This window comes from Branchiostoma floridae, chromosome 4 (genome assembly GCF_000003815.2).
Source record: "Branchiostoma floridae strain S238N-H82 chromosome 4, Bfl_VNyyK, whole genome shotgun sequence".
NCBI lineage: Eukaryota > Metazoa > Chordata > Leptocardii > Amphioxiformes > Branchiostomatidae > Branchiostoma > Branchiostoma floridae.
Window position 1 is genome coordinate 28,758,155 of NC_049982.1, and position 14,919 is coordinate 28,773,073.

The 14,919-nt window shown below is 42.2% G+C and overlaps 1 protein-coding gene across 1 annotated transcript in view; it reads right to left on the minus strand.

The window, feature by feature from the left end:
• Positions 1-4,581: 4,581 nt before the first annotated feature.
• LOC118414710 (bone morphogenetic protein 1-like) overlaps positions 4,582-14,919 on the minus strand; it is a 12,302-nt gene continuing 1,964 nt past the window's right edge. The window contains exons 3-11 of the mRNA XM_035818909.1: positions 13,801-14,015; positions 13,087-13,193; positions 12,185-12,372; positions 11,012-11,187; positions 8,575-8,824; positions 7,858-7,941; positions 6,950-7,056; positions 5,497-5,616; positions 4,582-4,948 (exon numbers count right to left, since the gene is read on the minus strand). Coding sequence (XP_035674802.1) covers positions 4,790-4,948; positions 5,497-5,616; positions 6,950-7,056; positions 7,858-7,941; positions 8,575-8,824; positions 11,012-11,187; positions 12,185-12,372; positions 13,087-13,193; positions 13,801-14,015 — 1,406 coding nt within the window. The 3' untranslated portion in view covers positions 4,582-4,789. The remainder of the gene's footprint in view (positions 4,949-5,496; positions 5,617-6,949; positions 7,057-7,857; positions 7,942-8,574; positions 8,825-11,011; positions 11,188-12,184; positions 12,373-13,086; positions 13,194-13,800; positions 14,016-14,919) is intronic.

A 14,919-nucleotide genomic window follows, 5' to 3' on the forward strand; every position in this document is an offset into this window, starting at 1 on the left:
CAGCTTTTGATACTATCTTATATGCTACCGCAAGATCTGCTTGGAGATTAGAAAAGGATACACCCTGCATATCTGAACAAATTTCTTTGATCCACTCACATCGGGATAGATATATAGACCCATATATACTCTTTCCGATGTGTGGTAGGTCCTTTACTCCCTGTGTGGCTCTATTCCAACACGAGACCTCCAGGACCTCCCTATTCGAAGCTGAGTACACATTTACACATGGGTCGAGTAAGGAAATTGGTGTTAAGTGCCTTTTCTCAAGGACACAATATCGGGACTTGTCGGGGATTTGAACTCGGTACCTCCTGCAGTTTCTGAGGCAACAACAACCATAAAGACCAGACCACGGTGCCAACTAGTCAGGAACGTCGCGGGCGTATCCTTTTTAAAGGTGGGTTCACCCATGCGTATATATTCAAGTCCGTTTGAGGTGCGTATAACGGTCTTAGTCTCTACCAGGCTCCACAGGTCGCAGGAAAAATAGTACAAATTGGACAAATATAGATACATAACATGTCAGATGAGTTAGCTGCTCACCGAGAAGTATGGTTAGCGACCCAGCTAACTCGTCTGACATGTTACCTGTTTGCGTTTGTCCAATTTCTATTATTTTTCCAACGACCTGTGGAGCCTGGTGGAGGCAAATACTCCCATGCGCGCCTCATACGGACTTAAATATATACGCAGGTGTGAACCCACCTTTAAGCCGGGTTCACACGTACGTATATATTCAAGTCCGTATAAGGTCCGTATGGAAGTCGTAGCCTCTACGAGGCTCCACAGGTCGCTGGAATAACAGTAGAAATTGGACGAATATGGACACGTAACATGCCAGGGTTAGCTGCCCAATGAGTATGCAGTGTGACCTGCTAACTCCTCTAGCGTGTTATCTGGTGTGTTATCTGACTATATTTGTTCAATTTCTATTATTTATCCAGGTACTCGTGGAACCTGGTACACGCTAAAAACTTAATACGATCCTCATACGGACTCGAATATATACGTATGTGTGAACCCATCATAAGAGCGTCATACATAGCATCATGTTCTTTTGTCTCCATCGCGCACATCCGGTGGTCTTACGCCCTTACCTGTCAAAACCAATCAAGATTAAGCCGGTAAAATCCAGTTAACTTTAAATAAAATTAACATTCTGACCAATCAAAGTGGGCTGCTGTTGTCCAATCACCGAAGCACTCTGATGGTGAACTATTTTGTAACACTAGACAGGTGTTTGTAAAGATAAAGACACACGCAGTTTGTACTACGCTCGGTCCAAATGATAATGAAATTAACTAAGCTGTCAGAATACCTGTTCCGGTCTTTCACATGTAATTTTTCAAGTAATTTAATCAAAATTGCCCCAATTCAATCAAAATTGTAACAATATCAACTCTGTCTGCACAAGATGGAACCGTTCTTCTCGATTAGATCAATTGACATTGCCCTACATAATATAATTAGATAATAAAGTTTCTTTCGACACAAGAAGAATTCATCCTTTTGCAATCCGCTATAGATGGTCAATGGCCTTCGATAGGAGCGACTATGCACTTTGACAGTTCAAAGTACGCATATGCAGCGACTGGAATTGTGGGTAATATGTCAAAGGTGAAGGCTCCCTAACAGTTCTTGTGTCTCTACCGTTATCTCTATTTGCATAATAATGTCCGGATTCGACTTATTTATATCTCAGGGGCCTTCACTTTCGAAATATGATATTACCCATAATTTCTTTCGCTGCGCATGCGTACTCGGAACAGTGAATCGAACATGCTTCATTTTTCCTGACGTGTGTGTTTGTGTGTTCGCAGCTATAACTCAAGACTCTTTGAAAGGATTTGTTTGAATGTTGGCATATCGGTAGATGATATGGTGATGCACAAAGACTAAGAGCATCGTAACAGCATTTTTAGGTGTTGGAGCATTGTAAATCGACACCCCCATCTTGAAGGTGTGGCACAATCCACAGCTTGTATTTGCCTGAGTTATCGAGTATTTCACTCTTCAAGCAGAGGTTAGGCTCTGAGCTGTGTAAGATTAGCTGTCGCTTTCCTAACGTGTTATCCAATTAGCTATTCTCCAAGCACACCGAGGTTAGTCTCGACCTCCCGGTCTTGTCTTTGTTGCCGTGCCTAGTATTACAATCAACAACTACCTAGGAATAGATGGAAACAGATTTTGAATTGTCATTCCCGGTTAAGTGGGAACTACGTAAAAAAAACTACGCCCATAACGCGAACACCATAATTACTTCAGTGAGGTTTGCGTCCTACGAAATCTTCATTTCATCACAATGTTACAATGTCATTGAACGATTCACGTTCTATCCTAAAAGATTAGTGCTATGATTTCACCAATTCTTTGCATTACTGAGACATATTACTAAAAGTTAATACTCTTTCATACACTGAATGGCTTCAAGACGTGTTCAAAACAGTAAGATGCAGAACCAACCGTTACAGAAACTCCCCCCTTCCATTCTTAGTAAGACTGTTAAACAAACATAGCTAAACAATAGTAGACTTGGATTGTTCTGTTCACAAATGTATGTTTCCGTCTCTTGCGTATACATCATGTATTTATATAAAGTTTTAAAGGATACTTAGTTTTAGTGTGCATAAGTGTTATTCATCAGATAGTCTTTAACTCGATGTACTAAGGATTTGATGGAAAAAAAAAACGTGCAATTCAGCCAATTGGCTGCCAAATGTTTTTACTGAAGTTGTGTTGTGCAACAAATAAACCATTCATTCATTCAGACAACAAACACTGTCTTCAACTGTATTTATTCATTGTACAAACGGAAACAGCAAAGATGAAGCATAGCACATGTACATAGAATTTCAAGTAATCATTTAGCAAATAAGTGTATCCGGTCAGGTAAACTTCCAGCGGGATTATACGACAATCCGTTGTTATAGTGTTGTAGTGTAACATGGTAAAGAAACCAAATTTAAATCTGAAAATAGTACACACATAAAGATATATTGTAGTTTTAAGTAGTAGACTGGTTTATCAAATAATATGCATAAAATCCCACCTGGTAGCATGGAAGGCTGAATTGCGAGGACATTATACAATAATTAATCATTCAAATAGCAATCTTTGTGAACGACATGTTTAATCAATGGATCAGTGATCTATTCATTAATTTGTTGAGTCGAAAAAAAAACTGCGGCGTATTACAACGTTTAACACAAGTTTGTTGACAAAATGCAAGGTACATTCAGTCATCTGATTAGAAAGAGCCTTTCATGTCAATGGGGATATTAAAAATGACACCGAAATATACAAGGGGGTTCACGATTCCATGTGCAGCGAAATGTATTGTGGGTAATATGTCAAAGGTGACGGTCCCTAAAACATAAACAAAACACATCTGAGCATTTAATGCAACGATGTACAAGAACTGCTTGCAAGTCACCTTTGACATATTACCCACCATGCACTTCGCTGCGCATGCGTACTTACAATATAGCCAGCCGCCATATTGAATATTCTCTTTTAGTATCTGACTCAAACACTCGAACAAGGCCTATCAGCACTGGAAAACGAGTGCTGAAAGAATTTCAGCACTGGAAAACCAGTGCTGAGGCCGTTCAGACAATTGAATCAGCACTGGAACACCAGTGCGGAAGGCGAGGTTTTCGTAGACTTGCCTCATTGCAAGTTTATCACGAATTGAGTTTGAATTACAATTCAGAGGAACTTAATATATGGCTTTCTTTAAGACGCTGTTGTTTTTGGCTTGTTTCGTACAACATTTCTGTTTCTTTTTTTCCCTGATGAGCTGATACGATCATTCCCCTCTTCCGTCCAACCAGTCTTCTGGCTCAAGTAACCATCGTGGTCGAATTTTCATATAAGGGGACCTCATCTATCCAGTATCAGATACAATGAAGTGAGAAACATAATCTTGATTGCACGAAACTGCCAAGGAGATGTATAAGGTTCAACTGCGCATGGCCGTTAAATGCATTGTGGGTAGTATGTCAAAGGTGAAACCTCTCCAGATACGGGCAATAGAACGTTTGGAAGAGTAAGGCCTAGACAGGAACTATTTACCGCATAGGGGCCTTGACCTTTGACATATTACCCACAATACATCTCACAACGCAGTCTAATCATTGAACCAGCTTGTTATTCATACATCTCAAGTTATGTACATACATAAAATCAACACACGCGTAACGCGTTACTGCCTTTGTGTAGGCTCACACAGATATACAAACAAATTATGGATCCATATTTTCAAACAGCAAACGAACACCCAAAATACACAAACAAGTCAAGACAAACAAGCAAATAAACGCCGTCTGCCGTCTGGAGCAAACGTTGGACTTGTGCATTTCTCTGTGTATAACAATGTTCAATTCTGGCATGTGTAGAAGAAAAAAATGACCTTCTGTACAAGATTTCAGTAACAACGAATACTGCTAGAGGGCCCAACATCGCGATTTGGGGCCACCTAGCAATATTTTCATGTACTGCAGCATTACAACGAAGCAACACTCCCTTCTTGAAAGTCGTAGGGTACATATAGTCCATGGACAGTTGGTCGTTTTTTTATACGGCGTAGTTGTTACAGTTCTGAGGAAACATGACGATTTGAGCCCCCTTACGGCATTTTCGAGTACTCCAGCATATCAGGCCAACACCGAAAGTAGTTTGGTCACGACCATGGAGAAACGAATGACCCCCTATGGGAGGGAGATGGCTGGGATTAATTAAGGGAAGAGGGGAAGGGGAGGATCAAGAACATTTCTTGATGGGTAGTTTACTGTTGTGTGGTTGTGAAGTAAGAGACCAGAAGCGCCGTCAGGGCGGTGATCCAGAGATACGGCGCTGCCGACGCGGCCTTCCCCCGCTGGGGGTCGTTGTTGCCCGTCAGAACGAAGTCGTTACAGTGGTGGTCGCTGCAACACTTCATGCACACCTGTAACACAAGGATAATTGGTGAGATTAACTTGAAAGTTCAACTGTGTCGGTAGAAGTCATTCTTGAACTACAACGTAGTTACACTGTAATATCCAACACAAAAAGTGGACTCTACGTCAGAGCTTTACAACCATCCCTGAACAGAGACGGTAGGTGTCATAGGCTTCCTGCAACTTATGATCCACTGCTGTAAAAAGTTCATGTCTAGATCATGCTTGACATGATCATGTGTCAGGGGCCTTCCACTCTGACATATTACCCATAATGCATCACATTGTGCATGCTCAGTTTGAACCGTGCACAAGCCCATACATTTGTATAGATTACAGCCCAAAGAATATATTGACAGCCAAAGTACCATATTTTCTCGATTAAAGCACGCACTTCTAAAAGAAAACGTTTTCAAAGGTCCGAATGTCGGGTTGCGTACTTAACTTGAATCAACGTTTTGAACAGCCCCACAGATTAGTTTTCCGTTTGTCCCGCGCGTACATAAATCGAGAAAATACGGTAGTTTCAAACTATACGACCCCTGCCCTTACGTACCTTAGGTCGCCCTGCCGGCATCTCACACGCCTCCAGTGCCCAGTAGTCTGAGCAGAAGTCCCCACATCCCCGCATCACCACCAGCCCGTGATCACCGCCCTCTTCTCCAATACGCTCAACCTACAGGTTAACAAAAGTGGCAATGTGGTGCGGTGGTTAGAGTTATTGTTGACTAAAATCTAAAGGTTTTGGGTTAAAATCCCTAGCAGACCCCGATGCTGTGCTCGTAATGGCAACCTAAAGCTATGGGCACAACCCACCGTACGTGCAAATACGTGCTGTCTACGTGCCAAAACGTGGGCAATGTTTTGGCATCCGTAAGTGGTAAGTACCGCCTCCGTACGAACTCGTAGGGAATCAGACATGCAGACACGCTGTAGAACTTAACATGCAAACAAAACTTTGTGTGCCATCGGGCTGCGGAATCGTAAGTGCTAGTACGGGCGACGCGCGTGCCAGTGTACAGCTTGAACGTTTTCAGAAAAAACGTACGGACAAATTGCACGGTTGTGCCCTTAGCTTTAGCAATATTAGCGCCTGATGACTCGGGGTTAGTAGAACTTAAATTTCAAAATTTCGAAGTAATTTTTTGGGGCCCCCTTTCTTTGTAATAGGATGAAGTGACTATATTCCATTCCTTACAGACATTCAATGAGCAAAAGTTCGATGCCGCTGTGCCGCGAGAACGTCGTGCATGTCGGGACGCTGGATCAAGACCTAATTTGGGGGGGGGGGGTTCCAAGAATCCTGGTGTGGCTTGTTTCTGCGTCGTCTTTAACCGCTCAAAGTATAATTAAGTAATGATGCAAATGCGAGAATATAGTGCAGTAAATATCATACAGATTGCATTATCCAAATATCTACACTTTTAAAGCTTTAATATTGCTTAGGTTGTCTTTGATGCCTCAAAGCTGCGTCCAGTAGGAAAAAGGTATTTTACACCTATGCCTAACTCGACTTAGGGTAAAAATTAGTTTCTGTCTATAGTCTTGATACCTTTTTGTCGATTATTACGCATAAGACACAAAGAAAATACCGTCGTATCATGTAATTTCGTTCGTTACAAGGCAGTTGAGTATAACATCCTGCATGATAATTCAAAAAGATTTCATAATTCATAATCAGCGATGAAAAGGAAACTAGAAGGATAACTGTCAGAGAGACAACCCGCTTTTAGATAGCTTCTACGCTGTTTAGGTCGCTCTTGTGAGATAGCCAATCAGCATTTAATGTCCTGTTTACTCTGACAAGATTATCCAATCAGCATTCGAGGTTTTAGTTTACATTGATATGATTAGCCAATCAGCATTCGAGGTAGCCAATCAGCACTGTAGCTTTCTGTTTACACTGACTAGATTAGCCAATCAGCATTCGAGATAGCCAATCAGCATTCTAGGCGTCTCAGTTTGCTCTGGCTACTCGTATTTAGATTGACCAATCAGTGATCACTTACCCAGCAGTGTTCGCCGTCCTCACACGTGGTTGACATGACGTTTGCGGGATTGCTCATGCAGTCGCCGGTGCCGTTACACGTGTAGCACGACAGCTGGTCGCCAGGGTCTAAAATTTTGATTTGGGAAAATACAGCAAATATAAGCATAAACTAGAAAGGTATACGTAACATTTGCAAGCAAATACATAACAATTACCTTCACATGGTCTAGCCTAGTAGACAAGTTCTCAATTCATTCATTCTCAAACATAATGTCATGAATCGTTAGCAAACATGACATAATGACCAGCCCCTCCCGCTCTGTCCTGCCTCTTGCTACATAACATAATTCAACACCAAAAGTTCGGCTGATCCTTTGTAACGTCATCAAAAATCCCATTCCTTTTATCGAACGGAAAATAAAACTAGGAAATTAGAAAATATGACGTTCAAAGTTGTTTCTCCAGCCCCTACCCAGATTCTAAATATGATAAGGATACATGTACAGGTTCTCGAGTACAAAATGTCAAAATAGAATGGAATTTATTCATTGTACTGTCCACAAATACATAGAAAGCCACATGTAAAACTAACCTGCAATCCAGTCTACCGTGGACTGGCCAGGCTACTTTCGGGACAGGAGAGTCTTTCCGCCGCCGGGGTAATCTTTCACACCCGGTAGGCCTAGGAGTTTTGCACGGTGGGAGTTAAATTTGCCATCCACGGGATTTGCCATCCTTCGTGGCTGGGCAATTAAACTCCAACTGGGCAAAGTCCTACCCCGTAAAAATCCTAACGGGTGCAGACGATCATCCTGGCGGCAGAAAGCTTTATCTGCCCCGTAGAGAGCCTACACAAGCCACGTAAAGACTGGATTCCATGCTACATGTAAAACAGGCTAAGCAAGGGTAATGAATAAGTTTACGTACCTTCAGTGACAACAATGACACTGTCGTTAACGAAGGCAGTGGTAGTGGTTGGTTCCGTGGTCGTTGGGACGGTGGTCGTTGGAACTGTACATACAAAAAAAGCAATCACAGGAAGGTTAGAACTAAATAGCTGCATAAATTGCCTAATGATCGCCATATGCTTTAATTCAGCCCCTGGATGCAAAGAGTGAGTAGTCGGCCCACCCAATAACCAATGTATGCTTTATACAGAAACATGTACGAAGGCACATCTCGGCATAGAGTGACTGGAAGTGAAGGGCAAAAGGTCATAGTTGCGGGGGTGACAGGAAATAGACTTCAAAGGTGGTAGAATGAGTCAATGAGACGGCTGGCAGGCATTCCATGTTACAGGGTCGACCATAAACGTTGAGTGACAGGAAGTGATCAATGGACATAATGTAAAATCAAAGTTTTATTTGCATAATCAATGCCGCACCGGTGCCTCAAGTGCAGTGAGGTCCCAATTCCCACCCGAGGCCCGGCCGGGTAGCTTTCGGAAACGACAAATATGATAAGAAAGGAACCAAAACACACAGAACGTAAGAAAGATAGTCAGGAACACAGGTCCTGTATATTCCTTGGCAATAAACGCTTTTATTTTTCGCTTTCGCAAACATGTCGACGGGGCTCCGTTTTGAAAATGAGACCTAAACGCTACATACTGTAGGCCTTACATAGGCCTAAGGTGACGCCTACCTCGGCAAAGATCCTCGTCCTCGTCGTCTCCCGTACTGCAGTGCACGACGCCGTCACAGATGTTCTCTGTGGCGATACAGGAGAAGTTTGCCTCGCATAGAATCTCGTCCGGGGAGCAGGGAACCCACGAGAGGGAGAACCCACCGGCAACAATGGGCCCGTCCACCCAGAGTTCCGCCTGGTTGGACTGGACGATGAACGTGGTGTCCTCGCCGCAGAGCATGTGGCTGGTGTCGTCATCAATATACAGCTGTAGAATGATATCAAGTTTTTCAATATGTACAGCAGAAACCAGTCAACGGACGACCGCACACTTCTCTTAATTGCCCGAAATCTCCGAATCCCATGGTAGCGACCAGCCCCCACAGATCTACCCTGCCGCTTACTACATTACGTAATCGATTTAAGTTCGCGGGGATTTAATTTCGCGGTAGCGGGAAAAAGGACTTTTCGCGGTGGATTTAATTTCGCGGTAGCACCATGCACCGTAGTCTCTTACTGTTATAAAAAATGTTCGCGGTGGTTTTAAATTCGCGGTGAAGCGGCCGCCGCGATATCCGCGAACATTAATCCACCGCGAACATTTCTGCATTTACAGTACTGTAAATGTATTTAAGTTCGCGGGGATTTAATTTCGCGGTAGTCGGAAAATGACTTTTCGCGGTGGATTTAAGTTCGCGGTAACACCGTAGACTGCAGTCTAATACCATAATAGAAAAATGTTCGCGGTGGATTTAAATTCGCGGTGAAGTGGTAACCGCGAAAACCGCGAACATTAATCCACCGCGAACATTTCTGCATTTACACTTCCAAGAATATCAAGTTTTTCAATATCATACAGTAGAAGCCATTTAATTGCACAGCGGATTTATATTACTTGCACGAAATCCCCAAATCCCATGGTAGCGACCAGCCCCCACAGATCTGCCCTGCCACTTGCTACATGTCGTAATCGGATACCAAGAATATCAAGTTTTTTAATATCATACAGTGGAAGCCATTTAATTGCACAGCGGATTTATATTAATTGCACCAAATCCCAAAATCCCATGGTAGCGACCAGCCCCCATAGATCTACCCTGCCACTTACTACATTACGTAATCGAATACCAAGAATATCAAGTTTTTTCAATATCATACAGTAGAAGCCATTTAATTGCACAGCGGATTTATATTAATTGCACGAAATCCCAAAATCCCATGGTAGCGACCAGCCCCCACCGATCTGCCCTGCCACTTGCTACATGTCGTAATCGGACAGCACAGGTTTTATCCTACTTGAACAATAACCACGGTGACAGCCGCTGGGTCCTTTCTCACGCGGCGGCCATGATAGATCGAAGAAGAGGTCAATGAGGCAAACAGACAAAACTTATTTCTAAAATCAGGTCCCATTTAGTTTTCCCCCAAACCACACAAATGTTCATGATGTAAGATAGAATAATAAATATTATAAGAAGTGTTAAGCACCGAAAGATGTAGCAACTTAGAGTAGTGTAGACTGACACCATAGTCCCTTAAGAGATGCAAAATAAAAACATAATCATGCAAATTTTTAACGAATTTGCAGCCATTCACTTATTGGTCGATTTCATAATTGGCAGGCTACCATTGGTCGAATTGCTAACTATGATGGACAGCCTTTTGTTTGCCACATTGAACTCGTTTTAGATCTATCATGGCCGCCGCGTGAGAAAGGTGTAAGACCTTGTTAGTTTGTGACAGAAGAAGACGAAATGACGGCTCAAAAACATTTTTGTTTCACTTCCGTTAAGGCAAACATAAATAGATTTCAGGTACGTAGGTTGACATTAATACCTTTTTTTGTGTTGACGTATTTGCGAAAAACATTTGGTATTTACCTACTATGAGTTGTATAAATAGGTAGTAATTTCGTGTTGTTTGACTTTCTGTTCTTTCTGTTAAATTCTATGTCATTTGATTGTATTATTTCATTCTTTGGTTAGGAAGCCCTTTATTGTTCATTATTTGCCTATAAAGCTATAACCGTTGCGATTATTCTTTCGTCGGATCTTATTAAATTTCTTATTTGTATCTTATGAACCCTCGTAAAGCTTTTGAATTTTCTAGTTTGCCTCTACCGCGACAGCTGTTCTTGCAATAGACAAACACATAACCCACCCTATCTGCTTGGATCAGCTTGTTACCAAACGCCGAAACCACATTGCCTGTTCCACAGTACAAAATATAAGATGATTACTGAATTTTTTTGCATCGATTATAGCAAAAGCTACCGCGAAAAAAAGAACGTGCATCATTTCACAACTAAGTACAGACAGCATGCCAAACCACATACGAATACGGCAGACGGAACATAGAGATATAGGTGCGAACACTCAAGACATAGACCGATATTACAATACTCTGTCGACGGAGGTTACCCTCCAGTCACAGAGTAATAAATAATGAACAATACCTCGACGGAGGCGGATATACAGTCGATGTCCCCTGAGGTTGCAGTGAAGATGAGTTTGTACCCTTCAGGAGCTGTTATGTTCCAGTCACACGCAGACCCGGGCGGGAAAAACGCCAGGCTGTCGGTTGGTTGGGAGATACTCCCGGCAGTTGACGCATCAACGCTATCCTCGCAAACTACCAAATAAAAAAAGAATACATGTTTATGTTTTTATTTGTTTGCTTATTTGGTTATTTCGATCTTCATTAGACTTAACATTAAGCTAGTTAATTGCACAACGAATTAACGCACACTTCTGTTAACGGCACGGAATCTAAAAATCCCAAACTGGTCGGTTCAGCTAGATAACTTCGCATTATTGTACCAGCCGGCTACTCGCAAAATCTATTCTTGCTGTAGTCCATTTGAGAACACAAAACAATAAAATAAGTCAACACAAGTGTACAAGTATTACATAAGAGGATTTAAAAAGTTTTAGAGAGATCGTTACAGGGGTGACTACACAGTTATAATTTCTGCCAGTAATACATTTAAACCTATGGGAGAGTTGAGGAAACAAATATGCAATTATCTCAAGAATCAAAACTTCAAGGCATACAAACTACCCTCATAATCTAGCCTACTATGACCACTCTCAGGAAACGCATTTGCAAGAATTTCTATCATCCGTAAATAAATCATTTATATGGATCAATGTGGATTAAGGAGGCAGTCTGGATCAGAAAAGCGGCTCCAGTCATGAACAGAGACGAGGGGAGGGGGGGGGGCACAAGCTGAGACACGTTTGGGGCAGCATTCTTGCTGCTGCAGCGCCACCTACATCGGCTATAAGTAGCAGCAAGAAGTAGTTAACAGTCATTTTACCTAATCTCCAAGCAAATCCTACGGTGCCATAAGATAGTATCAAAGCTTGCCAAGGAGTGTAGCCGGCCAAGGGAAGTTTGATACTATACATTACGCACCGTGGATCTGGTTCGAGATTACATTTTACCCTGATGATGCGGTGTCTGATAGACATTGAAATGTTGGAAGTAAGTACTCCCTGGTTGTGCCTAAAGAGCCATACTATATGAATGTTTGGGGATTATACAAAGGATCCTTATCATACATTGTGCCATGCACAAATATCGAGGAGAAATGACTTCATGTTCATTGATTCATTCTCAAACTCACCGTCTATTCCGTATGTTGCCAAGCACCCCTCCTCGTCCTGAAAGTCCTGGCAGGCCTGCACGCTGTCGCATTGCTGGGCAGATGTGAAGCAGACAGGGCCTTGGGCGTCATCACACGACGTGGTGCCGTCCACGCACGTGGTGGACCAGTCAAGGGAAAACCCTGCGGCGTTCACGCTGTAGTCGGACCTAGGGATAAAGAAAATGTACCAAAAGGTGAATGATTCAACTGCAGCACCAAGGGTAGCCGCTAGGGGCTCAAAATCAACCATGATCTTTATGGTACCGTTCACGCAGATTGTTGACCAGTCAAGCGAAAACCCGGCGGCATTCACTCTGTAGTCGGACCTAGTAAGAGAAAGAATGCGTTAGAAACGTCACAAAGACAGTTTCATTGTAGAACCATAGGTAGCCGCTAGGAGGCTCAAAATTAACCATGAACTGGTATAATACACGCAGTTTGTGTACCAATCAAGCGAAAACCCGGCATCATTCATGCTGTAGTCGGACCTAGTGGGCGAAAAAACGCGCCATTTAAATAAAAAGCGTTATAGTTTCACTTGAGTACCAAGGGTAGCCGCTAGGAGGCTCAAAATCAACTGTGAACGTTGTGGTACCGTTCAAGAAGGTTGTGTCAAGCCGACAAGCGAAAACCGTGCGGCATTCACGCTGTAGTCGGACCTAGCGAGAAAAAAAACTTGCGCCACTTTGATTAAAAAAACGTTGCAAATGAACAGTTTCAGATACGTACCAGGTGCGTATTGTTCCTTACGACTGCGTATGGCAGATATTAGCCAAAATGTCAATAAGGAATACATACGGGCTTAAAAATATACGAACGTGTGAACCCCCTTAAAGGCTGTTGTGTGATATATCGATGTGAAATGTGGTACGTATACTCACGAGAAATACAGGTAGACTTGGTTGCCGGTACTTTGGACGTCAGCAGGCGGGGAGGTGCCGCACACTTTCCCCAACAAGGAAGCTGAGGCGTCCTCTCCGTCATGGATCTGAGAGAAAGAAGAAATAAAAGCCTTTTGAAAACAATTGTACGTCATGTTTTAATATCCCAAAGTCCAGTAAGATTAGCTACTTATAAATTATGAATGATAGATTATGGACTGAATAAAATTTCCAAGTTTCAAATTAAATTCCTCGGCGTTCTTGAATCGTAACAATTAAAAAAAGCTTATTTGATTAAAATCTCCAATGCACAGATGTGAAATATACAATTTTGGTAGAAAACGGCGAAAATCCCTAATTTGATATACAGAAACTGGCAAGAAACAACATATCTCTATTTGTAATGTAGTAGGCACTCGTCGGTTTCGTAACAATATGGGTAGTACTGAATTCTACACAATGTACTTATTGCTCTGTGATTTCTGAAATTATTACATTGATTATAAAAACAGCTACCGTAAAAAAAAACAACGTACATCATCGTCCAACTCTGTGCAGAAGACCTGCCAAACTACATACGAATGCGATTACGGGAACATACAGATACAGATGCAAACGCTCGTTACATGGACAAAACTAATACTCTGTCGCCGGAGGTTACCATCCGTTCACAGAGCAATGAATTAAAAGATAAATAATAGCATATCCTCTTACGTCTAAATAATCGTAGTCGCAGGTGGTGTGAGGCTCAATGCCGAATGGGGCTTGGAACACCAAGGATATTTTGTGGTTTTCCGGAGCACTGATGGTCCATCCGCACACCAGGGAGTTTGGGTATCCGGTAGCGGAGGTGTCCCCGTACTGAGGGGTGAACACAGTCCCCTCTTGGCGCTCTCCATCCGCAACGCTCAGGATCACACCATCGTCACCTGGGCACCGACAACATTCTTTTATTACAAAGTCCATAAATAAGTCCACAGGCCCACGCCGAATTTTTTTTGTTGCCTCTCGGATTTTTGACTTGAGGTCGAAAAAATGAAAAAAATAATTTTTTTTCAAAAGGTCTGCGGTGAAGATATATCATAATGGCTTGAATAACACACACACACACACACACACACACACACACACACACACACACACACACACACACACACACACACACACCAACAGCCTGAGGAGTTTAATGCCACGTTTTATACAGTGAACCCCCTCCTGTCATTTGTTACTGATGTTCTGAATAAAAGACATTGTTTTTCGGACTGAAATTATGTGTATGTGGCTCTGAATGGTAATATTTACAGGTTTATAATAGCAAAACCTGTATAATTTTTTCTTGGGACTTAATTTCTTTATGAAAATGAACAAAATGGACAGGTAAATCCAAAAAGCAACAAATAGAATTGGTGTGGCATAAGACAAAAATAAAACATATATATTTGCGCCTTTCGAAGCTGTTCTTGGGCAAAACATCCTATCATTTCTTGTTTAAACATGCATGTATGTTAGAACGCCTTCCGTTGCCATGTTTTGCCTCTAATTCAATATACCCTGTGCCTAATTAAAAATGAATGAAATTAGGACATCTTTTTGTCACCTTCTCTTCTCTAGTTAACGACAAACCAAACTTTCTCGTGACGTCACGTCACCATAGCGACAAAACAGTAAACAAATCTAAACATATCAAACGTCATGGACGTAGCTAGTTTCACCAAAGCAAATATCTAGATGGTCAAAATTGTGCATGGTCAGAGAAAAACAGTTGACCACTAAAGTGGACATCTCACTAAAGTTGCGGCACGTTTGCGGCGTTGTTGCGTCCGGAATGCGATT